The sequence below is a fragment of the Rana temporaria genome, chromosome 10, assembly GCF_905171775.1.
Source record: "Rana temporaria chromosome 10, aRanTem1.1, whole genome shotgun sequence".
Classification (NCBI taxonomy): Eukaryota; Metazoa; Chordata; class Amphibia; order Anura; family Ranidae; genus Rana; species Rana temporaria.
This window is the reverse complement of record NC_053498.1, coordinates 140,028,471-140,052,820: the sequence shown is the minus strand read 5'-3', so window position 1 is coordinate 140,052,820 and position 24,350 is coordinate 140,028,471. Positions and strand designations below refer to the sequence as shown.

Here is a 24,350-nt window from a genome sequence, read left to right as displayed (position 1 = left end):
AAATGGCTGCACATCCAGGAATTCCGATTGCCTTTTATTGTTCAAAGTGATAACACCAAAGACACCAACATAAGGTCACGTAGACGCGTTTCACACAAACATCTTGTGCTTAATCATTAATGTTTGTGTGAAATGCGTCTACGTGACCTCGTGTTGGTGTGTTTGGTGTTATCACTTTGAACAATAAAAGGCAATCGGAATTCCTGGATGTGCAGCTATTTATTTTCTTACAAGTTTCCCACGGAGGCGGGCCAAGGCTGGCACTCTACGAGACATTCCACCTTAGGTTATCATCATACACCTGGAGCAGTGGTTCTTTTTCTTTGTATAAGGTGGTATAGGTGGGTCAGCTGAGCTGAAGTTAATTCAAGCCTAAGTCCCTTTCACAGACCCATATACTGTATATGTGGGCTTATTTTCAGAAGTGGCAGAACCTGGCAGTTGATATAGTTCGGAGCCCATATGCGGTACCAGTTCTTCCTCTATAAAGAGGCGTTCAAAGGGCGTGAGGGAGGAAATAGCTTGTATGGAATGGCCATTAACCTCAAAGAAGTGATGGAGTTGCCTATAACTCCAGAAATCCATATAGGAACCTCAATGTTGGGCTTTCAAAAGTCAGCAGCTTACCGTTCCTCAGGAGCTTACCGCAACTGGTATTACCATCCTCCACCCAAAGGCCCAAAGAAGGCCATTTGTTCTCCAGGAGGAAACCACAGAAACCCTCCCAGCAGGGCCACTGGGGACACAGGGGGTGCCAAGTCCAGTATCAGAATAATGCGATCCCAGACTGCAAGAGCATAAGTCATCAATGGGGGGGTAGTACCCTAAAACCCTGTGTGTTACCAAGACAGCCACGGGGCATAGGATGAATTCCTGCCTGCCATGTATCTTTCCAGGGAGACCCAAAGCTTAGAGTGAAATGTGGAAGTGCCAATTTAGTATGCTCTGAAAGACAATGGCCCAGATTCACAGAGAGCAGGGCACACATTACGCCGCCGTAGGGCAAACAATGTACGCTACGCCAACGCAGCGCAGAGAGGCAAGCACTGCATTCAGCAAGCCGGTGCGCCAGCGTGGCGTGGGTATCGAAGGCGCACATCGTCGTAGGTGGAAGTGGGCGAAAAGATGGGCCGAGCGCCAGACAGGTACGTATTACGAACTGCGCATGCTCCGTGACGACACAGCACCCCCATGCGCCTGCTCACAACCACGCCGGCACAACTGCCTAAGCTACGCCGGATCACTACGTACGCCGTGAACATAACGTACGCCCAGCCAGACACACGTCCAACGCAAAATACGTCGGCTTGTGTTCCCTGGTGCAGACCTGTGCATGTCTGTTGCCGGGTTGCACCTCCTTTATGGGGCATAACTTTACGCCGGACGTACAACTTACGCGCACCTCGTGTAGCCTGCGTCGGGCACATGCAGGTTCGTGAATCGCCGTATTTCCCTCATTTGAATGTTTGAATGGCTAATCAACGGGAGCGCCACCATGCGTCCAGCCAAAATGTGAGCCCACCCTACGCCGGCGTAGGCAAGTTACGTTGGCGGGGTGAAGCCTGTTTTTAGGCGCATATTAGTTTGTGGGTCTGGCGCACAGATACGACGGCGCACATTTGCACTTACGTCGGCGTAACTTGTTATACACCGGCGTAAGTGCTTTGTGAATCTGGGCCAATATCCCTATAGTACCTCTGTATGTTGGGAGTCCCAAGCCCCCCCGCATATTTTGGGCGCCTTAACGCGCTCAGAGCAATTCGTGTTTTTTGCGTATTCCAGACAAATTCGGATAGCATGCTAGATAATTAGGTAAATAAGCCTCTGGGCAAGGCCACAGGTATGTATATTTTTATTTAAACATTGATTACATTTTTTGACATTAAGATCAGATTTTAAAATGGCAACAGATACTCAAAATACTTCTATTGAAAGAACATCTGTGGGAGGCACCAGCACAGGGAGTAAATCTTAGGCCTTGGCTACATAGACAGCTGGTCATTCTATCATGTTACTATAATTGCCCGTCAATTAATCACTAAACTGTCAATCACTAACAGATGGAAATTGCATAAGTAGCATACAATAGCGATTATTGCAGCCTTCCATTGCCCTATGATATTAACGCTATTGTGTAGTTTCCACCATAGGGAGCCTTTTGTTCTCTCTGTTAACAACCGATTTCTGTGGTTAGCAGTCAGGACTATTTGAGTCAATATACAAACATACTATAATAATAAAAAAATAAAATAAAAAACCCAACCCCACACACACATGCAAGGCACACAGCTGCATAGGCTTAGCGCTAGTCAGAGGAGTGCAAAGATTGAATTTACAGTGGCAAGATCTTCGAAGGTCGCATAATGGCAAAAGACCACCTGCTTTTTCATCTTTGGTGCCATGTGCTATAGAAGCATACCCTATGAGTTGTGTTATTCATAACAACCAAACTCTTGGAAGGTTAGGAAATGACAATAGGTGACCTGTGTTTCATCTTTGGCATTTATGACCGGCATTAATTAAGGGTTTCCTTCTGTAAAACGGCAAAAATAGTGCAGCGCATAAATTAAATTACTAATAATAATAAATAATAAAAAGTCCAATAGGACAAGGTATAGGAATGCCACAAAAAAATGGTAAATTATCCCAACACGTCCAATTTTAACGCTTTATGCATCAAGAATTTGAGGAGAAGATCACAACTTGAATACGGTGCAAAGACTTCCTCCACCACAGATATTCACCTCCTTTCATCGACCTGAAACAGGTCTCAGGGCCAAAAAGAACCACTTCAGGGTTGATAGTCACACAGCCAGCGATCATAGGAACTCCCCAGCATATGTCAAAAGCATAAAACAGAAGCGATCTAGTGCTCTCTGAATGAATCCAGCTTTTATTGAGCCATAAAAAGATTAAAATACTCACAAATGGAGCCCTCACAAAACCGAATGCAAGTATAAAAACAAACGAATGAGTTAATGACAACCAGGAAGATGGTCGTGGGTGACGTCAGGCGTAGCTTCCTTACCCCGTACGCGTTACGTCCTATGGGCCGGGACTTCATGAGCGTGGGGACGGAGGAACGGTTCCTCCGTCCCCACGCTGATGAAGTCCCTACCCATAATGAATGCCATTATTTGAGGGTATTCTTCTATAAGACATGGGCTGAAACAGGGTAGTATATTTCCATTTCCTAACCGTCCAGGAGTTTAGCTGACACTGAAATATTTTGTTTCGAATTTCGATTTTGTCCGAAAAATAAATGTATTTATTCCCGAAATTTGTTTTAATTTATTTTGTTTAGTTAAAAAATTAATTAGTCCGATAATCTGAATTTAAGGTCGAATCTGTCAATTGAAGGCTTATGGTGTCTGTCGAATGTTCTAAGAAGATTCGACGAAGCAACTAAAAGTGTACGATGCCGTGATCGTACATTTCCGGTCGAATACTCCGCCCCACAAGCTATAGTAGAATTCTAAAGTTGCATGACTAGTAATAATTATATTTATTAACTATTATTACTAGTCAACCAACATTAGAATTCTTCTATAGCCTATGGGCGGAGCATTTGACCATAAATGTCCGCTCACAGCGATCGTATGTTTTTAGCTGCTTCGTTGAATCTCCATGTCTCTATAATGTTGAATCTTTTCTCTCTGTGTCCAATCTTCATGTCTCTATAATGTCAAATCTTTTCTCTCTATGGCCTCGTACACACGGGCAAACATGTACGATGAAAACGGTCCGCCGGACCGTTTTCAGCGTACATGCCCGCCCGGAGATTTCTGTATGATGGCTGTACACACCATCATACAGCAATCCGCACGTACACGATACGCGGTGACGAGGCCGCGCCTTCGCCGCGACGATGACGCGGCGACGTGCGCGGCCCTGGAAGTTCAATGCTTCCACGCATGCGTCAAAGTCATTTGACGCATGCGAGGGATGGCGGCCGCTCGGACATGTACGGTAAGTCTGTACAGACGACCGAACATGTCCGACGGGCAGGATTCCAGCGGGCATGTTTCTAAGCAAGTTTAGAAACATTTGCCCGCTCGAAAACGGTCTGGCGGGCAAATGTACGCTGGAATCCTGTCCGATCGGCCGTACACACGACCGAACATGTCTGCTGAAACTGGTCCGCGGACCAGTTTCAGCAGACATGTTCGGTCGTGTGTACGGGGCCTAAGTCGAATATTCTTGGACTAATAGAGTTAGGTTAGGCACATTCAACTGCAGGTTTGATAGGCACAGATCGCTATTGTCACCGTCATGTCAAATCTTCTATTTATATTGAACTGTTGTCACAACAAAACGTAAATAAAGCATTTTTTTTAATTCTGATCTTTCGGATTTCGGATTTTGCATGTTCCTAATCGTTTGTTAAAACTAACACGAAAATCGGACGAAACTGCATTCGGATGAAAACGAATGCACATGTCTATTGGTATTATCTCAAGTCTGTTCTAGAGTTTGTCACATTTAGTTTCCTACACATCTCTAGAATGGTCCCCCTCTTCTCCCAGCAACATCCACACCACCCAACCAATCACCAGACCTGGCCATGAAAGACCTTCGGGTAAGGCGTCAGTCAGCTAGCCATTGACAGAGAGTGATCCACGGCCAGGGCTCAAGTCCTGCGGGAACGCGTGGGAACGGAGTTCCTGCATATTTTTCACAGCAGGAACGCAGTTCCCTTTGCAGGACTAGAGAAGCCGAGAGCAGCCGAGCCACCCGAGCCGATCCTTCACTAAGCGGCGATGCCCAGCTCGAGTCACTGTCAGGGGCAGTCGAACCTTAGTAATCCTTTATGTTACTGGCCGCTTCCTATATATGGATTCATCGGGTAGTGTGCGGGTATTCCGTCACTTCCTCGATGCCGCAATGTCTCCTGGGAACAATGACAAAAGCTCCCAGGAGACATTGCGGCATCGAGGAAGTGACGGAATACCTGCACACTACCCGATGAATCCATATACAGGAAGCGGCCAGTAACATAAAGGATTACTAAGGTGCAGTGGATCTAAAAAAATAAAAAAAACGTGCGGTTTAGTAATTATGCATATAAGCGTATAATTTTTTTTTTGGTGGGGGGAGTGGATCTTGGGTGGGAGTTCCCACACTTTTTTCCCCAGGACTTGACCCCTGGATCCACCCCAAGAGTGTTGAACAGGGAACATTACCTTTCCTTCCAATGTCATGGGCTGAAAAATATTCTCCATACACCTTAATTACCTGGCACGCAAAGTTTACAACACTTCTTTTGGTTTTGCCGTACCATCCGGTACAATCTACAGTGTAACTGCATCATTGATGATTCAGAGCACTCTATACATATGTATTTACCTTGCAAATACGGGACAATCTCTATAATTTACAATGTGGATGACTCCAATTATTTGCAGTGATTTTACTTTACAGCAGTTATACAAATTCAAAAGACAAAATACATTTTTCTTTAACTTTATTTTTTTAATTGCAGGAGAGTATTCACAATTGTTTACCCCGATGACTGCCATACCAAGTTAAACAGCAATACAAGAGTCTTATAAAAAATAAATATCAACGGGAAATAACAGTAATTGCATAGATAATTGTTCCAACACTTGTTTTGTCTTCAGGCGGCACCCTGACAGATTGAGGACACGTCATTTCAACAGGCATCCTGAACTCGCCGGTACAATTGTCGGCACACCTGGTCCTCACAGCTCAGCTCCTGTGGGGAGAGAATGTCAGAATAACACGGGTTAAGTCATCATGTTAACTTCTTTTTTTTTTATTGGAAACAATAGTCACCTTCCTGCTCATGCTAGGGCATTTAGATTGGCAGCTGGAAGAATGCATCTAAACCTGACAGATCCAAAGACACACTGCAATTGGTTAACTCTTCTTTTAGTCTAGGGCAGGGGTGTCCAAAGTTTAACCACTTGCCCACCAGGTAAATTCTGGCACTTCTCTCCTTCATGTGAAAATCACATTTTTTTTGCTAGAAAATTAATCAGAACCCCCAAACATTATATATTTTTTTTTAGCAGACATCCTAGGGAATAAAATGGCAGTCATTGCAATACTTTTTGTCACACCGTATTTGCGCAGCGGTCTTACAAGCGCACTTTTTTTGGATAAAAATCACTTTTTTGAATTAAAAAATAAGACAACAATACATTTTGCCCAATTTTTTTATATATTGTGAAAGATAATGTTACGCCGAGTAAAATGATACCCAACATGTCACGCTTAAAAATTGCGCCCGCTCGTGGCATGGCGTCAAACCTTTACCCTTAAAAATCTCGATAGGCGACGTTTAAAAAATTCTACAGGTTGCATTTTTTGAGTTGCAGAGTAGGTCTAGGGCTAGAATTATTGCTCTCACTCTAACGATCGCGGCGATACCTCACTTGTGTGGTTTGAATACCGTTTTCATATGCGGGCGCTACTCGCGTATGCGTTTGCTTCTGCGCGCGAGCTCGTCGGGACGGGGCGCTTTAAAAAATTTTTTTTTGGTTTTCTTATTTATTTTTATTTAGTTTTATAATTTTTTACACTGAAAAAAAAAAAAAAAAAATTGATCACTTTTATTCCTATTACAAGGAATGTAAACATCCCTTGTAATAGAAAAAAGCATGACAGGTCCTCTTAAATATGAGATCTGGGGTCAAAAAGACCTCAGATCTCATAATTAGACTTAAATGCAAAAAAAAAAATAAAAAAAAAAAAAATGTCATTTTTTCAAATGACAAAAAAAAAAATGTTTCTTTAAGAGGCTGGGCGGGACTGACGTTTTGACGTCACTTCCGCCCAGCAGAGCTATGAGGACGGGTGAAGGAGATTTCTCCTTCAGTCCCGTCCCCGCTCAGCTGCCGGACACATCCGATCCCCTCCGCCGCTACCGACGGCTAAGCGGCGGAGGGCGCGGGAGAGCGGCGGGAGGGGGGGGCCCCTCTCCCGCCACCGATAACGGCGATCTCGCGGCGAATCCGCCGCGGAGACAGCCGTTATCATGTACACCACCGCCCCCTGAAAAGATGAATGTCTCGGTTGTGGCAGCAGCTGCTGCCGTTATCGAGATATTCAACTTTAAAAAGGAGGACGTCTTTTTGACATGGGGCGGTGGTCAAGAGGTTAACAAAAAGCCACTTTACTGTCCTTCACAACTTTGGGGGGTGGGGGAATTGTAACCATTTGGATAGGAATGTGCCCTGGTGTCAGTGGGACTAGTGCCCCATTGTCAGTGTCAGGAACTATGCCCCACTGATGCCGACAATGGGGGGGGGGGTGAATAATGCCCCAAGGGCCGCATAAAAGCAAACAAAGGGCCCCGGAGCTGAAGAACGGGGAGAGCCGCGTGTAAACACGGCTTCCCCGTTCTTCACTGCGGCGGCTGCATCGATCGTGTCATCCCCATTTATAGGGGGACACAATCGATGACGTCACTCCTACAGCCACACCCCCCTACAGTTGTAAACACACACTAGGTGAAACATAACTCCTTCAGCGCCCCCTGTGGTTAACTCCCAAACTGCAACTGTCATTTTCACAGTAAAACAATGCATTTTAAATGCATGTTTTGCTGTGAAAATGACAATGTGTCCGTCATAATGTCGCAGTCACGAAAAAAAAAATTCGCTGATCGCCGCCATTAGTAGTAAAAAAAAAAAAAATAATAAAAATGCAATACAACTATCCCCTATTTTGTAAACGCTATGAATTTTGCGCAAACCAACCGATAAACGCTCCTTTTTCCCCCCCCCGGCTTCCGGGTAGTGAATCCTGCGGGAGTGGGTGTTCCTATTCAGAGACTAGTGATTGACGTATGACAAAAGCTTCACCCCCGGCGCATAATGCGCGTCACCAGTTTCCGAAAGAAGCCGAACTGCGAGTCGGTGCGCTATACGGCGCCTGCGCACCGACGTTCGGCTTTTTTTGGAAACTGGTGACGCGCATTATGCGCCGGGGGGGTGAAGCTTTTGTCATACGTCAATCACTAGTCTCTGAATAGGAACGCCCACTCCCACGGGATTCACTACCCGGAAGCCGGGGGGGGGGGGGGGGGAATACCTATAGTACGGTATGTAAACAGAGGAAAAAAAAAAAAAAACAGCATACTGTACATGTCGGCAGTATGCTGGATTGAATGGTATATACTTGTTTTTAGGGTGAACCTCCACTTTAACATCAATGGCTTCCTATTGACCATTTGCAATGATGCCCTGGCAGCTCTACTCCTACCAATTAACATTTGTTTTGCATCTGGAGGGTGAAGCTGACAGTAAGGTATTTAATGGTCACATGTGCTGTGTTGAGTGACAGTAAGGCATTTAATGGTCACATGTGCTGTGTGGAGTGACAGTTGCCTAGGTCAGTCGGGGCAGATTCCATGCCATGTGATGGAGTTAACAGGCTGAACAAGAAATCCCAACAGCTGCAGCCACTCCTCTCCATATTCCAGCATGGCATTTTTCCTGGCATACCAACGACCTACTCACACATCTAACAGCACCCACACATTGGAATGGAACTTCAAGACTGGCATCCTAATAACAATGAATCAGCACAGTCCAAGTCGCCCCCCCCCCCCCCCAATCTTGGACCATTTGAATGCTTATATTTAAAAGCTGAACCGTACTTAAAGAGACAATTGGTGGCCATTACTGAACTCCTTTCCATGCTCAGCATTACAAGTGTGAGTTTAGAAAAAATGTCGGGGGGGGGGGGGGGCATCTCACCTAAGGGGTATTTAAAAAAAAAAATCTGAAAAATCTTTCTCTGATGGTGGGAAGTGAACAGTAACAGCTGGGAGTTTTTTACGTCAGGCTCTTGAGTGGTGACAATTAAAGGGCACAGTGGCGACAATTGGCACAGTGGCATCAATGGGCACAGTGGCGACAATTAAAGGGCACAGTGGCATCAATTGGCACAGTGGCGACAATTAAAGGGCACAGTGGTGACAATTGGCACAGTGGCGACAATTGATGGGCACAGTGGCTGCGTTTGATGGCATGGCACAGTGGTGACAATTGTTGGCACAGTGGCTGTGTTTGATGGCATGGCACAGTGTCTGTGTTTGATGGCATGGCATAGTGGTGCGAATTAATGGCACAGTGGCTGCGTTTGATGGCATGGCACAGTGGTGACAATTGATAGCACAGTGGTGACAATTGATGGCACAGTGGCTGCGTTTGATGGCATGGCACAGTGGTGACAATTGATGGCACAGTGGTGACAATTGATGGCACAGTGACTGTGTTTGATGGCATGGCACAGTGGTGACAATTGATGGCACAGTGTCTGCCTTTGATGGCATGGCACAGTGGTGACAATTGATGGCACAGTGGCTGCATTTGATGGGCACAGTGAGGCTGCAATTTTTTTTTCCGTTTGCGCGCCCCCAAAAATGTTGAGCACCAGCCGCCACTGCTTTAGGAGGTACAGTATGTGAATGGCTACATGGCTACACCTATAGGCAGGGCATTATCTAACTTTAGTCAATGCTACACTTTTTTTAATCTACAGACACCCCTTACATGTATAGGGAGTCATTTGTTAAAAGGTTAACTGTGCCTTTAAAAAGCGGAACTTCCTCTTATTTGTCTCCTCTCAGGTGTCACAATTGGCACCTTTCGGGGGGACAGCAGGGTGTGCAAGAGGGTGATTGGCATGGCAGCAATTTTTGGAACTGATCCCCCTGCATGGCTCTCTGCACCAGCTGAAAGCTGGCTTCTCCTCCTCTCCCTTCCACCTTCAGCTGCTGCAGAGAGCCATTGGGGGGGGGGGGAGTGGTTCCAGTAATTGCCCGTCTGCCGCAACGATCACCCTCCCTATGAACCACAAATTTCCCTCTGCTGTCCAGGCTCCCTGAGTGCCCCCCACCCTCTCTAACTTCTGGGTTGCCTCTCTTTACTGCCGGCAGGTGTAAGCACACAATAGGATTCTTCAGGATAGAGAGGGGGGCCCTTAAGCCCCATACACATGGGCGTCAGGAGACATTTGCTGGTACAAATAATACAGGCCGACATTCGACCCATGTGTATGTTGGTCTGCCCCCCCAAGTCACCAGCTGAAAGCAAATCTACAGATCAGTTCTGACTTCACTTGCTGTATGCTTGTTCCAGAGCAGTGACTAAAAACAAACCAATGGTGGCAACTGGCAAGCCAACTTGTGTTTCAGGAGGTACTACACCCTCAGAATACTTGGCTTTAAAGGCTAGCCAAAATTAACGAATGAAGGTCTCCCAACTACATCCATTGCCCTAAAAATTGCCCCTTGTTAAGCAGCTCGCCAATAAACCAGCATTATATGGGAGGACAAGTAATGTCGATCGATGAGAAGTTTTTAGGATAGAAGAAAGCATGGACATACCAGATGTAGATCATCACCATCCAGCCAGTGGATCCAACCCCGATTCTTCTTGTCTCCTTTCTGAACGCAGACTAGTCGTCCATTGTCCCAAGTGACCAGACTCTGCTCAGAAAATAAAATATGGAGTCCTATGTTATGTGTGTACTTTATTTCTACTCAGAATAGCCTAAAGAGTACCAACACCAAAATATATAAAATGCTAAGTAAAAAAAAACAAAAAAACTTCAGAATCTGACCCAACAGTTTGGAGACCTAGTACTAAAGAAAACTCCAATAGAGGTGGTATAAATATAATACCTTGCTGTAATCAGGAGGTCCAAACTACGATCCTCCAGCTGTTGTGGAACTACACGTCCCACGAGGGAATGTAAAACTCTGACATTCACAGACATGACTAGGCATGATGGGAATTGTAGTTCCTGAACAACTGGAGGGCCATATTTTAGAGACAGGGCAGTCATCAGGGGGGTACTCCCGTTTTTCTTTTGCATTACACCTATAAGGGTCCCCAGGGTCCCTTACAGGCCCGGCTGGCCCCCCTCCCGTATTTTATTTTATTATAATTTTTTCCTGAACAACTGGAGGGCCATATTTTGGAGAGAGGGCCACCATCAGGGGGGTACTCCCGTTTTTTTTTTCTTGCATTACACCTGTAAGGGGCCCGATGGTCCCCTTACAGGCCTGGCTGGCCCCCCTCCCGTATTTTATTTTATTATTATTTATTTATTTATTGCATTACACCTGTAAGGGGCCCAATGGTCCCCAGCTCCACCCCCTCCGCTTATTATCTTGCGTCAGGAGAGAAGAGATTACACTTTTTTTTTCCCGTCAGCGCCCCCCTCCTCCCCCCGTTATCTGCTCCAAATTTGTGATGGCTGCCCTGTTTGGAGACCCTGCAATGAATGAGTCTAGTACAAAGATCTTAAAGTGGTAGTAAACTCTGTACTACCACTTTCACTTACAGGTAAGCCTATAATAAGGCTTACCTGTAAGTATAAAGAATATCTCCAAAACCTGTACGGTTTAGGAGATACTCCCCTCGCAATATGCCGCTGACTGCAGTGGCGCATGTGAAGCGGGGATCTTCGGCTAAAGGCATACTAGCTCATTATGGCTTTTGCTTTTCAGGTATGAAAAAAAACAAAAAAAAACAGCAGCAGCTTTACTACCGCTTTAATTTTGTACTGGTGTTAGGCTGCCATCTGCTGGTAATGTACAGGCATTGGGGTAGATTCAGGTAGCTATTACGGTGGCGTATCTCCAGATACGCCGCCGTAATTTCAAATCTGCGCCGGCGTATCGTTACGCCGATTCTCAAAGGCAGATACGCTCCAAAAATAGGCTTCCTCCGCCGACGTAACTTGAATGCAGCGGCGTATAATTGTGTGCAATATTACGTTGGCCGCTAGGGGTGCTTCCGTTGTTTTCGGCGTGGAATATGCAAATGACCTAGATACGCCGATTCACAAACGTACGTACGCCCGGCGCAATTTATTTAAGTCGTTTACGTTAGGCTTGTTCGACGTAAGGTTGCTCCTGCTATTAGGTGGCGCAGCCAATGTTAAGTATGGACGTCGTTCCCGCTTCAAAATTAGATTTTTTTACGTCGTTTGGGTAAGTCGTTCGCGAATAGGGCTGGACGTAATTTACGTTCACGTCGAAACCAATACGTCGTTGCCGCGTACTCGGGAGGAATGCACACGGACGGCACATGCGCCGTTCGTACAAAACGTCAATCACGTCAGGTCATCATCAATTTACATAAAACACGCCCCTCCTTCCGCATTTGAATTCCGCGCCCTTTAAGCCGGCCCCGTTTACGCTACACCGCCGCAACTTACGGAGCAAGTGCTTTGTGAATACTGCACTTGCTCCTGTAAGTTGCAGCGGCGTAGCGTAAATACGGTACGCCGTAAGATCAAGCGCAGCTACCTGAATCTAGCCCAGTGTGAACATTCCTACCAGCATCTGTGTTTTTCGCCTAGCTATCGTCCAGTACAGCACTTACCCGTCTAAGTTGCGGAGGCGTAACGTAAATCAGATATGTTACGTCCGCACAAAGATATGCGATCGGACGTGAATCTGGCCCATAGTCGCATGACAAGTTGCACTAGTGAAAGCCTTAGGCTGCATTCACACCCGAGCGTCGGTCGTTCGGTCGTTTTTTTGGGAGTTTTGTCGCGCGTATTCATGCTTATTTGCGCGTTTGCATACAGCGTTGTCCGACGTTTTTGTACTTCGATGTTTTTTATTTTAGCCAATAGGAAAAATTATCATCTTTTCATCACTTGTTGCTATGTTGGTAGATTTTTTTTAATCTTCTGCATGGGCGACAAGTTCTATTGATTAAAGCGACGAAACGCCCGTAGCAAACGCCCGTTGTCGCGCAAGTCGCTTGAATCGAGCGTTTCCATTACTTTCTATGGGAAATGGAAACGCTCAAATACGCCGCTGTCGCGCGAGGTCCGGGACTTGTTTGAGCTTCGCGCGACAGGCGTTTGGGCGTTCGGCGTTCAGGTGTGAACAGTCACCATAGCAAATAATGTATTTTCATCCCTCTGGCGTTTGTGAGCGTAGCGCGTCAGGCGTAAAAACGCCTAGGTGTGAATGGAGCCTTACACCTGTTGCTCCATAGAGAAGAATGGAGGTTCCAATCGGGACCGCCTAAATTAACTGACAGGTGGACCATCGGAGCGTCCGTGTGAAAGGGGCCTGAGGCTGGATTCATTGTTCTGAGAGTGTAGGTGTGAACGGGTCCCATATAGTTTCCTTTTCAGAACACACTAAACTGCAGCACATAGAAAAAAGAATTTCGACTTGAAATGTATTTTTTAGAAAGACTCAGACCTCTGGAGAGGTACAACACACCCACCTATGGAGTCAGATCTAGTATGAGTGTGCAAACTGAGCTGGAGGTCTGACTCGCCAAGAAATATATTGGACCTCTGCAGAGAGACCACTGATTCCACACAGAGAAATGTGGAAGATTTTCTAGTCTGCCTGTAGCTCAGGACGTCATCCCGCCACTTTGCCGTACCTTGCATTTTCGGTTATCTAGGCCCTTGGTGTCTTCATCGAACTCCTGTCCCAGTGTAAACTGGACCCGGTAATTGCGCAGAGTGCTGAGTGTCCGGATGACGAATGAGTCTCCATCTTGTTCTATGATCTTCTGAGGCTTAACAAATTTGGCCAAGTTCCTGGTGACAATGTCTATCCCTGAAATGAGGGGAGAACATTCATAGCTTAATACCAGTAATGCATCACACTGACAAGTAGGTCTTATCGCCATCTTGGAACAGGAAATCTTGTTATTAGGAAGGTTTGGAAAATTCTAGTCGTTGCAACAAAATGAGCCATTTCTCCACCAGAAACATTTACAACATGGGTGCTCAACCTGTGGCCCTCCAGCTGTTGCCGAACTACAATTCCCATCATGCCTCTGCTTTTGGGAGTCATGCTTGTAACTGTCAGCCTTGCAATGCCTCGTGGGACTTGTAGTTCTGCAACCGATCGAGCAGGGCCGATCCTAGGGTCACAGGTGCCTGGGTGCAGAAATGTTTCTGGCGCCCCCCCATGGGCGTCGTCATTTTACTAACTCCTCCCCTTTACAAATGTTTCTATGGCAATGACTCAACCACAGAGATGCTCCCCTACGAAGTCTTCATTACCCCGGGATCCTTACATGATCTCTTAACAATAAACAGAATACAGGAAGAGAAGCAGAGAACTTTATTGGGACCTGAAGGGGGGGCTCTGTGATGGACACAGAGAGGGCTTCTGTTAGAGAGTCTTAGGTAGATTCACAAAGGGCGTCCTAACTTTGCGGCGGCGTAGCGTATCGTGTTTACACTACGCCGCCGTAAGTTAGCGAGGCAAGAACATGATTCTCAAAGTACTTGCCTGCTAAGTTACGGCGGCGTAGCGTAAATCGGGCGGGCGTAAGGGCGGCTAATTCAAATTTGGCTGAGGGGGCGTGTTTTATGTTAATGGGGCTTGACCTGACGTGATTGACGTATTTTACGAACGGCGCATGCGCCGTCCGCCTACATATCCCAGTGTCCATTGCGGCAAAGTACGCCGCACGGTCCTATTGATTTCGACGTGGACGTAAATTACGTAAATCCCTATTCACGGACAACTTACGCAAACAACGTAAAATTTTCGAATTTCGACGCGGGAACGGCGGCCATACTTTAACATTACTATTCCAACTATTTGATGGAATATCTTTAGGCCTGATAAAGCGTTACGTAAACGGCGTATCTGTACTGCGTCGGCCGGGCGTACGATCGTGAATAGGCGTATCTAGTGATTTACATATTCTACGCCGACCGCAATGGAAGCGCCACCTAGCGGCCAGCCTAAATATTGCACTCTAAGATAGGACGGCGCAAGCCGTCGTATCTTAGATAGGTTTAAGTGTATCTCTGTTTGAGAATACGCTTAAACTTAGGTCGGCGCAGATTCCGAGTTAGGTCGGCGTATCTACTGATACGCCGGCCTAACTCTATGTGAATCTAGCTATCTGTTAGATGTTTGGCGCCCCCACCTCTGCAGGCGCCTGGGTGCAATGCACCCTGCCTAGGATCGGCCCTGCGATCGAGGGCCTCAGGATGAGCAACTAGAATTTACAAAGAGCCAAGATATTTCTTTAAGAAAAGTTTGATACATTGCCCATAAATTGAGTGGATTTAGAACTTCTGTCGGTTTTTCTCATTCCCATTCAGGGGCGGGGAGCGTCATATGACGTCCAGCAGGATAACAGCCGCCGCGCGCCTGTGGGGGCATGCATCACGGCGATCGGTGGTGCGATGCATGCCCCCTAACAGTCTGACACACTGCTACACCAATCTTGGTAAAGAGCCTCTGACGGAGGCTCTTTACCACATGATCAGCCGTGTCCAATCACGGCTGATCACGATGTAAACAGGAAGAGACTTGGATCGGCTTTTCCTCACTCGCCTCTAACAGACGCAAATAGAGGAGAGAGTGTTTATCAGCGCAGCCCCCCCTCGCCCTTCGGATCCCGCCCAGGACCACCAGGATGGCCATCCACACTGGACCACCAGGTATGCCCCCCTAGACCAACTGGGAAATGCAAATCTGTGCCCAGGCAGTTGCCAATCAGTGCCCATTTACAATGCCTAACAATGCCAGTGCCACGTTGTTTCGTCACATATGGCGACCAATCACATTTGGCTACCCGCTGGAGTGCGCATGCGCGACGCCGCCATATGCGTTCCAACACTTTTACGGGGAAAAAAAAACAGCACACAAAAACCGTCAGATAGTGTGAGGGAAGTGCCGTCAAACACATGAAAATGCATTCCACTTGTATTGTATTGTTGCATTGCGGGAGCGTGGCCAGCCTCAACCAATCATAGAACCTTAATTTAATTCAGCTGTAGCTGTGCGCGCTCCCGCCTCTTTTACACATGTCTGTACCGGCGTGCGAGACTCTTGTTAGGGAAGTATTAGTGTTGGAACGCATAGCGCAGGGTTTGTATTGTCTTTAACATCATTTCCGTGACATTATCCGAGGGTTTCACTGCTCCGTATTGTCGCAAAACTTTTGGAATGCATGCGCAGTATGAAATTTCTCAGCCAAATGTGATGGGTAGCCGAATATGACAGAACACTGCCTTATCAGTGCCCAACAGTGAAGGAAAAAACGTACTTACCGTACTTACAAAATGTTACAACAGAAAGTTTTTTTTTTTCAAATTTTTTCAGTCTTTTTTTATTTGTTTAGCAAAAAATAAAAACCACAGAGGTGATCAAATACCACCAAAAGAAAGCTCTATTTGTGGGAACAAAATTATAAAAATTTGGTTTGGGTACAGTGTAGCATGACCGCGCAATTGTCATTTAAACAGCGACAGCGCAGAAAGCTGAAAATTGGCTTGGGCAGGAAGGGGGGGTAAGTGCCTGGAATTATCACTTTAACCACTTGCCGCCCGCCAATGACAGATTGACGTCGGCAAAGTGATTTCAATATCCTGAGTGGACGTCATACGACGTCCTCAGGATATTGAGCCGCTGCGCGCCCCCGGGGGCGCGCATCGCGGCGATCGTTGTTGCGGGGTGTCAGTCTGACACCCCGCAACACCGATCAAGGTAAAGTGTCTCTCACGGAGACTCTTTACCATGTGATCAGCTGTGTCCAATCACGGCTGATCACGATGTAAACAGGAAAAGCCGGTAATCGGCTTTTCCTCACTCGCGTCTGTCAGATGCGAGTAGAGGAGAGCCGATCAGCTGCTCCTCTGACATGGGGGGGGGTTTGTGCTGATCGATTATCAGCACAGCCCCCCCGATAGGGTTGCCACCTCATCCCTTTAAAACAGAACACATAGTAATTACTCAGGTTCTGTGGCTGATTAAGGTGGTAATCAAACTCACTTGGTGCCTTATCTGCATTAAATTAGCCCCAGAACCTGTGTAATTAATATGTGTTCTGTTTTAAAGGGATGAGGTGGCAACCCTACCCCCCCGAGGATGCCCACTAGACCACCAGGGATGCCCACTGGACCACCAGGGATGCAAAACCAAAACACAGGTATGCCACCCTAGACCACCAGGGATGACAATGACACAAATAATGGATGCCAATCAGTGCCCACAATGAGCATCACTGATTGGCAGGCATTGTTTGGCACTGATTGGCATCCATTAGTACAACACATACGATAGTGCCACCTATCAGTGCCCATCTATGCCCATCCGTGCCACCTATCAGTGCTCATCCATGCTGCCTATCAGTGCCCATCCATGCCGCATATCCGTGCCCATCTGTGCCGCCTATCCGTGCCCATCCGTACCACCTACCCACGCCCATCCGTGCCACCTATCCGTGCCACCTATCCATGCCCATCCATGCCGCCTATCCATGCCCATCCATGCCGCCTATCCGTGCCGCCTATCAGTGCCCATCCGTGCCGCCCATTAGTGCCGCATATTAGTGCCCATCATCAGTGCCCATCAATGCCACATCAGTGCCACCTCATCTGTGCCCATCAGTGCCGCCTTATCAGTGCCCATCAGTGCAGTACCATCAGTGCCCATCAGTGAAGGAGAAAACGTACTTATTTACAATGTTTTATAACAGAAACAAAAAAATCCCAGAGATGATCAAATACCACCAAAAGAAAGCTCTATTTGTGGGAACAAAATGATAAAAATGTAGTTTGGGTACAGTGTAGCACGACCGCGCAATTGTCATTCAAAGTGCAACAGCGCTGAAAGCTAAAAATTGGTCTGGGCGGGAAGGTGTATAAGTGCCCGGTATGGAAGGGGTTAAATCTACAAAACGCAAATTCCCAGAGCCTCCTCCCCCAGTCATCAGTGCAGTTAGAAGATGCCGTTGGCTGAACACCAAATATTGTAATGAGGCAGATTTGTTCCCAGCTACACAGTGATTCATTCCAGTTTATATCCAGACCGTCTGAAATCTAAACACCAATCTCAAGCTGTAGGTTACAGTGATAGGCAAGCCCGGCCATAGAGATAGAGTAAGTAGACCAGTCCGAGAAGGACAGCTGGGGACATCATTCCCTCCTAGACCTCTAGGGGGCAGATCCACAAAGGAAGTACGCCGGCGTATCAACTGATACACCGGCGTAATTTCAAATTTCCTGCGTCGTATCTTTGTTTTGAATCCTCAAAACAAGATACGACGGCATCTGGGTTAGATCCGACAGGCGTACGTCTTCGGATCTTAGATGCAATTCTTCGGCGGCCGCTGGGTGGCGTTCCCGTCGTATTCCGCGTCGAGTATGCAAATGAGCTATTTCCGACGATCCACGAACGTACGAGCGGCCGTCGCATTCTTTTACGTCGTTTCCGTTCGGCTTTTTCCGGCGTATAGTTAAAGCTTCTATTTGGTGGCGTACGCAATGTTAAGTATGGCCGTCGTTCCCGCGTCAAATTTGAATTTTTTTTATTTTGTTTGCGTAAGTCGTCCGTGAATGGGGCTGGACGTATTTTACGTCCACGTCAAAACCAATGACGTCCTTGCGACGTCATTCAGCGCAATGCACGGCGGGAAATTTAGGGACGGCGCATGCGCAGTTCGTTCGGCGCGGGGACGTGCTTCATTTAAATGAAACATGCCCCCTACTCGCCGCATTTGAATTCCGCGCCCTTGCGCCGCGAGAGATACACTACGCCGCCGTAACTTACGGCGCAAATTCTTTCAGGATTCAAACCAAAGCCAGGTAAGTTACAGCGGCGTAGTGTATCTCAGATACGCTGCGCGGGTGCAGATCTTTGTGAATCTGCCCCTAGAATTCTCCACTATCCTCCACAATGTACAGCCTGTCCTTTCCATCCAGTCTACCTCTCCTCAGAGGAGATCAGGACCTCTTCCAGCTTGTTGGACATGGACACCTCAGCCACCCATAGGTTAGGGTGACCAGACATCCCCGTTTTCTGGGGTCAGTCCCCGGATTGAGGAAACTGTCCCTGGAGCCAGTCTGTCCCCTGGATTTGTCCCCAGATTGCAGTGGCATGGAGGGGGGGCATCTGGTACTCTCAATCCGGGTGCAACATTTGGGGGTGCACAATCATTACTGTGCCCCCCACCCAGGAACTCCTGTAGTCCACCCTATTCCCCATGATCCCTCTGGCCCATGTGTGTGTGAGAACGGCAGAGGTGAGGGGTGGTGCAGAGCGTATGGCGGCTATTGGAGAAGCTCTTGGCAGGGGATACTAAGGAGTGGCTGGGTGTGGGGAACAGTACCTGGTGCTGGGGAGCCCTGCTCCCATGGATTATCATGGAGGCCATGGAGAGGTGAGCAAAATCAACCGATCTACACTGTTCATGTAGGGGGGGGGGGGGGGGTGTAGTGCAGGAATCAGGTAGATCAGTGTAGTGGTCAGTATAGAACTCAGGTAGGTCAGTGTAGGAATCAGGTAGGTCAGTATAGGATTTTAGGTAGGTCACTGTAGGAATAAGGTAGGCTAGTATAGTGGTCAGTGTAGGAATCAAGTAGGTCAGTGTAATGGTCAGTGTAGGAATCAGGTAGGTCAGTGTAGTGGTCAGTGAAGTTGTCAGGTAGGTCAGTGTATGAATCAGGTAGGTTAGTGTAGGAACCAGGTAGGTTAGTGTAGGAATCAGGTAGGTCAATGTAGGAATCAGGTAGGTCAGTGTGTGGTCAGTGTAGGAATCAGGTAGGTCAGTGTAGGAATCAGGTAGGTCAGTGTAGGAATCAGGTAGGTTAGTGTAGGAACCAGGTAGGTCAGTGTAGGAATCAGGTAGGTCAGTGTAGTGGTCAGTGTAGGAATCAGGTAGGTTAGTGTAGGAATCAGGTAGGTCAGTGTAGGAATCAGGTAGGTCAGTGTAGGAATCAGGTAGGTCAGTGTAGGAATCAGGTAGGTCAGTGTAGTGGTCAGTGAAGTTGTCAGGTAGGTCAGTGTAAGAATTAGGTAGGTCGGTGTAGGAATCAGGTAGGTCAGTGTAGGAATCAGGTAGGTCAGTGTAGGAATCAGGTAGGTCAGTGTAGGAATCAGGTAGGTCAGTGTAGGAATCAGGTAGGTCAGTGTAGGAATCAGGTAGGTCAGTGTAATTGCCAGTGTAGGAATCAGGTAGGTCAGTGTAGGAATCAGGTAGGTCAGTGTAGGAATCAGGTAGGTCAGTGTAGTGGTCAGTGTAGGAATCAGGTAGGTCAGTGTAGGAATCAGGTAGGTCAGTGTAATTGCCAGTGTAGGAATCAGGTAGGCCAGTGTAGGAATCAGGTAGGTCAGTGTAGTGGTCAGTGTAGGAATCAGGTAGGTCAGTGTAGGAATCAGGTAGGTCAGTGTAGGAATCAGGTAGGTCAGTGTAGGAATCAGGTAGGTTAGTGTAGTGGTCAGTGTAGGAATAAGGTAGGTCAGTGTAGTGGTCAGTGTAGGAATCAGGTAGGTCAGTGTATGAATCAGGTAGGTCAGGGTAGTGGTCAGTGTAGGAATCAGGTAGGTTAGTGTAGGAATCAGGTAGGTCAGTGTAGGAATCAGGTAGGTTAGTGTAGTGGTCAGTGTAGGAATAAGGTAGGTCAGTGTAGTGGTCAGTGTAGGAATCAGGTAGGTCAGTGTATGAATCAGGTAGGTTAGTGTAGGAATCAGGTAGGTCAGTGTAGGAATCAGGTAGGTCAGTGTAGGAATCAGGTAGGTCAGTGTGTGGTCAGTGTAGGAATCAGGTAGGTCAGTGTGTGGTCAGTGTAGGAATCAGGTAGGTCAGTGTAGTGGCCAGTGTAGGAATCAGGTAGGTTAGTGTAGGAATCAGATAGGTCAGTGTAGGAATCAGGTAGGTCAGTGTAGGAATCAGGTAGGTCAGTGTGTGGTCAATGTAGGAATCAGGTAGGTTAGTGTAGGAATCAGGTAGGTTAGTGTAGGAATCAGGTAGGTTAGTGTAGGAATCAGATAGGTCAGTGTAGGAATCAGATAGGTCAGTGTAGGAATCAGGTAGGTCAGTGTGTGGTCAATGTAGGAATCAGGTAGGTTAGTGTAGGAATCAGGTAGGTTAGTGTAGGAATCAGGTAGGTCAGTGTAATGGTCAGTGTAGGAATCAGGTAAATTCTTGTGAATTTTAACCACTTGACGGCGGCACGAACATATACGTCCGCAGAATGGCACGGACAGGCAAATGGGCATACTGGTACGTCCCTTTAAACTTTTCGCCGTGTGGGCGTGCGCGCCCCTGCCGCGAGCTCTGTAATTGTGCCCGTGGGACCCGCGGACTCGATGTCTGCCGGTGTCCCGCGATCGTGTGTTCTGCCTAGTGTCAGGACGTGTCAGGACACTGATCGTCTGCTCCCTCTCATCGGGAGCAGTGATCATTGTCGTGACGCAGGAACCCACTTCCTCTAACAGTAATGCCGCGTACACACAACCGTTTTTCATGACGAGAAAAATGCCATTTTTTAAATTGGCCGTGAAAAACGGTCGTGTTTGGCTCCAGAGCATTTTTCTTGACGAAAAAAAAAATGGCCATTAAAAATGTAGAACCTGCTCTATTTTTTCTCGTTGTTTTTCACGTCATTAAAAAACGGTCGTGTGTACGCTTTAACAGGGGGGGGGGGAACACGCATGCTCAGAAGCAAGTTATGAGACAGGAAATTAGCAAAAGCAGCCCAAAGGGTGGCGCCATTTGAATGGAACTTCCCCTTTATAGTGCCGTCCTACGTGTTGTACGTCACCGCGCTTTGCTCGAACATTTTTTTTTTCACGATCGTGTGTAGGCAAGGCAGGCTTCAGAGGAATCACGTCGAGAAAAACTTTGTTTTTTTCCATGAACAACGGTCGTGTGTACGCGGCATTAGATTCACTCCCTAGGACACATTTAACCCCTTCTGCGCCCCTACTGGTTAACCCCTTCACTGCCAGTCACATTTACACAGTAATCAGTGTATTTTTATAGCACTGATCACTGTATGAATGTGAATGGTCCCAAAATAGTGCCAAAAGTGTCCGATGTGTCCGCCATAATGTCGCAGTCCCGATAAATTAAAACAAAAAAATCACTGAATGCTGCCATTACTAGTAAAAAAAAAAATATGAATAAAAGTGCATCCACAAAGATCTGCACCGGCGCAGCGTATCTGAGATACGCTACGCTGCCGTAACTTACTTGGCTTTGGTTTGAATCCTCAACTAATTTGCGCCGTAAGTTACGGCGGCGTAGTGTATCTCTGGCGGCGGGTAGGGGGCGTGTTTCATTTAAATGAAGCGCGTCCCCGCACCAAACGAACTGCGCATGCGCCGTCCCTAAAATTTCCCGCCGTGCATTGCGCTAAATGACGTCGCAAGGACGTCATTGGTTTTGACGTGAACGTAAATGGCGTCCAACCCCATTCACGGACGACTTACGCAAACAACGTTAAAATTGTAAAATTAGACGCGGGAACGACGGCCATACTTAACATTGAGTACGCCACCATATAGCAGCTTTTACTATACGCCGGAAAAAGCCGAACGGAAGCGACGTAAAAGAATGCGACGGCCGCTCGTACATTCGTGGATCGTCGGAAATAGCTCATTTGCATACTCGACGCGGAATACGACAGAAACGCCACCCAGCGGCCGCCGGTAAAATTGCATCTTAGATCCGACGGCGTACTAAGGCGTACGCCTGTTGGATGTAACACAGATGCCATCGTATCTTGTTTTGTAGATATAAAACAAAGATACGACGCGCAAAATTTGAAATTACGCGGCGTATCAACAGATACGCCGGCGTAATTTCTTTGAGGATCTGCCCCTATAACTTTTGCACAAACCAATCAATAAACGCTTATTGCGATTTTTTTTTTTACCAAAAATATGTAGAAGAATACGTATCGGCCTACCTAAACTGAGGGAAAAAAAAGTTTTTTGGGGATATTTATTATAGCAAAAAGTAAAAAATATTGGGGTTTATTTACTAAAGTCAAATCCACTTTTGCACTACAAATGCACTGCAAGTGCAATTGGAAGTGCAGTCGCTGTAGATCTGAGGGGGACATGCAAGAGAAATAAAAAGCAGCATTGTTGCTTGTACATGATTGCATGATAAAATCAGCAGAGCTTCCCCTCATTTCAGATCTTCCCCTCGGATCTACAGCGACTGCACTTCCAAGGGCACTTGTAGTGCAAAGTGGATTTGCCTTTAGTAAATCAATCTCAGTGTGTTATGTTTTCAAAATTGTCGCTCTATTTTTGTTTATAGCGCAAAAAATAAAAACCGCGGAGGTGATCAAATACCACAAAAAAAAAGGTCTATTTGTGGGGAAAAAAAGGACGCCAATTTTGTTTGGGAGCCACGTCGCACGACCGCGCAATTGTCAGTTAAAGCGACGCAGTGCCGAATCGCAAAAAGTGCTCTGGTCTTTGGCCAGCCAAATGGTCCGGGGCTGAAGTAGTTAATGATATCTTTAAATTCCCGTAGTCGGGCAGATGGACGGCCTTCTGCCTGGAAATTCTGCACTAATGTAAAAAAATAAAAATGTTCTACCCTGAAATAATCGGGTATTTTATTCCGTTGAGCACCCTGCATGCTGACCATGAACAACCTCCATGTGGAAGAAGGTTACTCTGGTAGAAGAGGGGGCAGGGAAAGGATGTTTCTTATCATGTTGTAACCCCCAGACACAGAACAATCAGACCCACACAGACGGTCTCTTACCCAGAGTCTGCAGGAAGCGGTCAAAGTTCTCGTTGCTGACCATGGTCCAGGTGCCGGAAAAGTTTGGAGGAGCCATTGGTAGCGCAGCGCTCGCCGGTCACCGAGCCTATCAGAGCTGGAGAATGAAGAAGAACGTGCAGGCTGACTATTTTTATACTGATGCTGGAGGAGTGTCGCTGATTCCCAACACAGAGAGGTCCACCTACAGACACTCTCTTCTCTGTAACCCTTTCTCCTCCGCTGCCGGAGGAGAGACCTCTGTGCAGAGTTAGGAAAGCCCAAGGCTGCATCCATCCGCAAACCTAAGAGAGGGAATGAGCTCTCTGGTTGCTCAGTACAGTCATAGGACAGCCAAAAAATATAGAGTATAAGCCGACCCGAATATAAGCCGAGGCACCTAATTTTACCACAAAAAAATGGGAAAACGTATTGACTCGAGTATAAGCCTAGGGGGCCAGATTCACGTAAAATTGCGTTACGCTGCGGCGGCGTAACGTATCCCATTTACGTTACACCGCCGCAAGTTTACAGCGTAAGTGCTTGATTCACAAAGCACTTACCTGTAAACTTGCGGCAGCGTAGCGTAAATCCGCCCGGCGCAAGCCCGCCTAATTCAAATGGGGCGGGTACCATTTGAATTAGGCGCGTTCCCGCGCTGAACGTACTGCGCATGCTCCGTCCCTAAAATTTCCCGACGTGCATTGCGCTAAATGACGTCGCAAGGACGTCATTGGTTTCGACGTTAACGTAAATGGAGTCCAGCGCCATTCACGGACGACTTACGCAAACGACGTGAAATAAAAAAATTCGACGCGGGAACGACGGCCATGCTTAACATTGGTTAGACCACCT

General features: G+C 47.1%; 1 protein-coding gene across 1 annotated transcript; it reads right to left on the bottom strand.

The window, feature by feature from the left end:
• Positions 1-5,451: 5,451 nt before the first annotated feature.
• On the bottom strand, positions 5,452-23,638 carry RBP7 (retinol binding protein 7). Its single transcript, XM_040326409.1, has 4 exons — positions 23,499-23,638; positions 13,398-13,576; positions 10,361-10,462; positions 5,452-5,716 (listed from the first exon to the last, which is right to left on the bottom strand). The coding sequence occupies exons 1-4, from the start codon at positions 23,572-23,574 to the stop codon at positions 5,654-5,656; spliced, it is 420 nt and encodes a 139-aa protein (XP_040182343.1). The 5' UTR covers positions 23,575-23,638; the 3' UTR covers positions 5,452-5,653.
• Positions 23,639-24,350: the final 712 nt, after the last annotated feature.

Excerpts from the sequence above, each read along its gene's own strand:
- RBP7 (XM_040326409.1), bottom strand. The coding sequence starts at position 23,574 with ATGGCTCCTCCAAACTTTTCCGGCACCTGGACCATGGTCAGCAACGAG. Across the intron at positions 10,463-13,397 it reads TAGATAACCGAAAATGCAAG|AGTCTGGTCACTTGGGACAA; the intron begins GTACGGCAAAGT and ends TTTTCTGAGCAG. Across the intron at positions 5,717-10,360 it reads ATGGTGATGATCTACATCTG|GAGCTGAGCTGTGAGGACCA; the intron begins GTATGTCCATGC and ends CTCTCCCCACAG.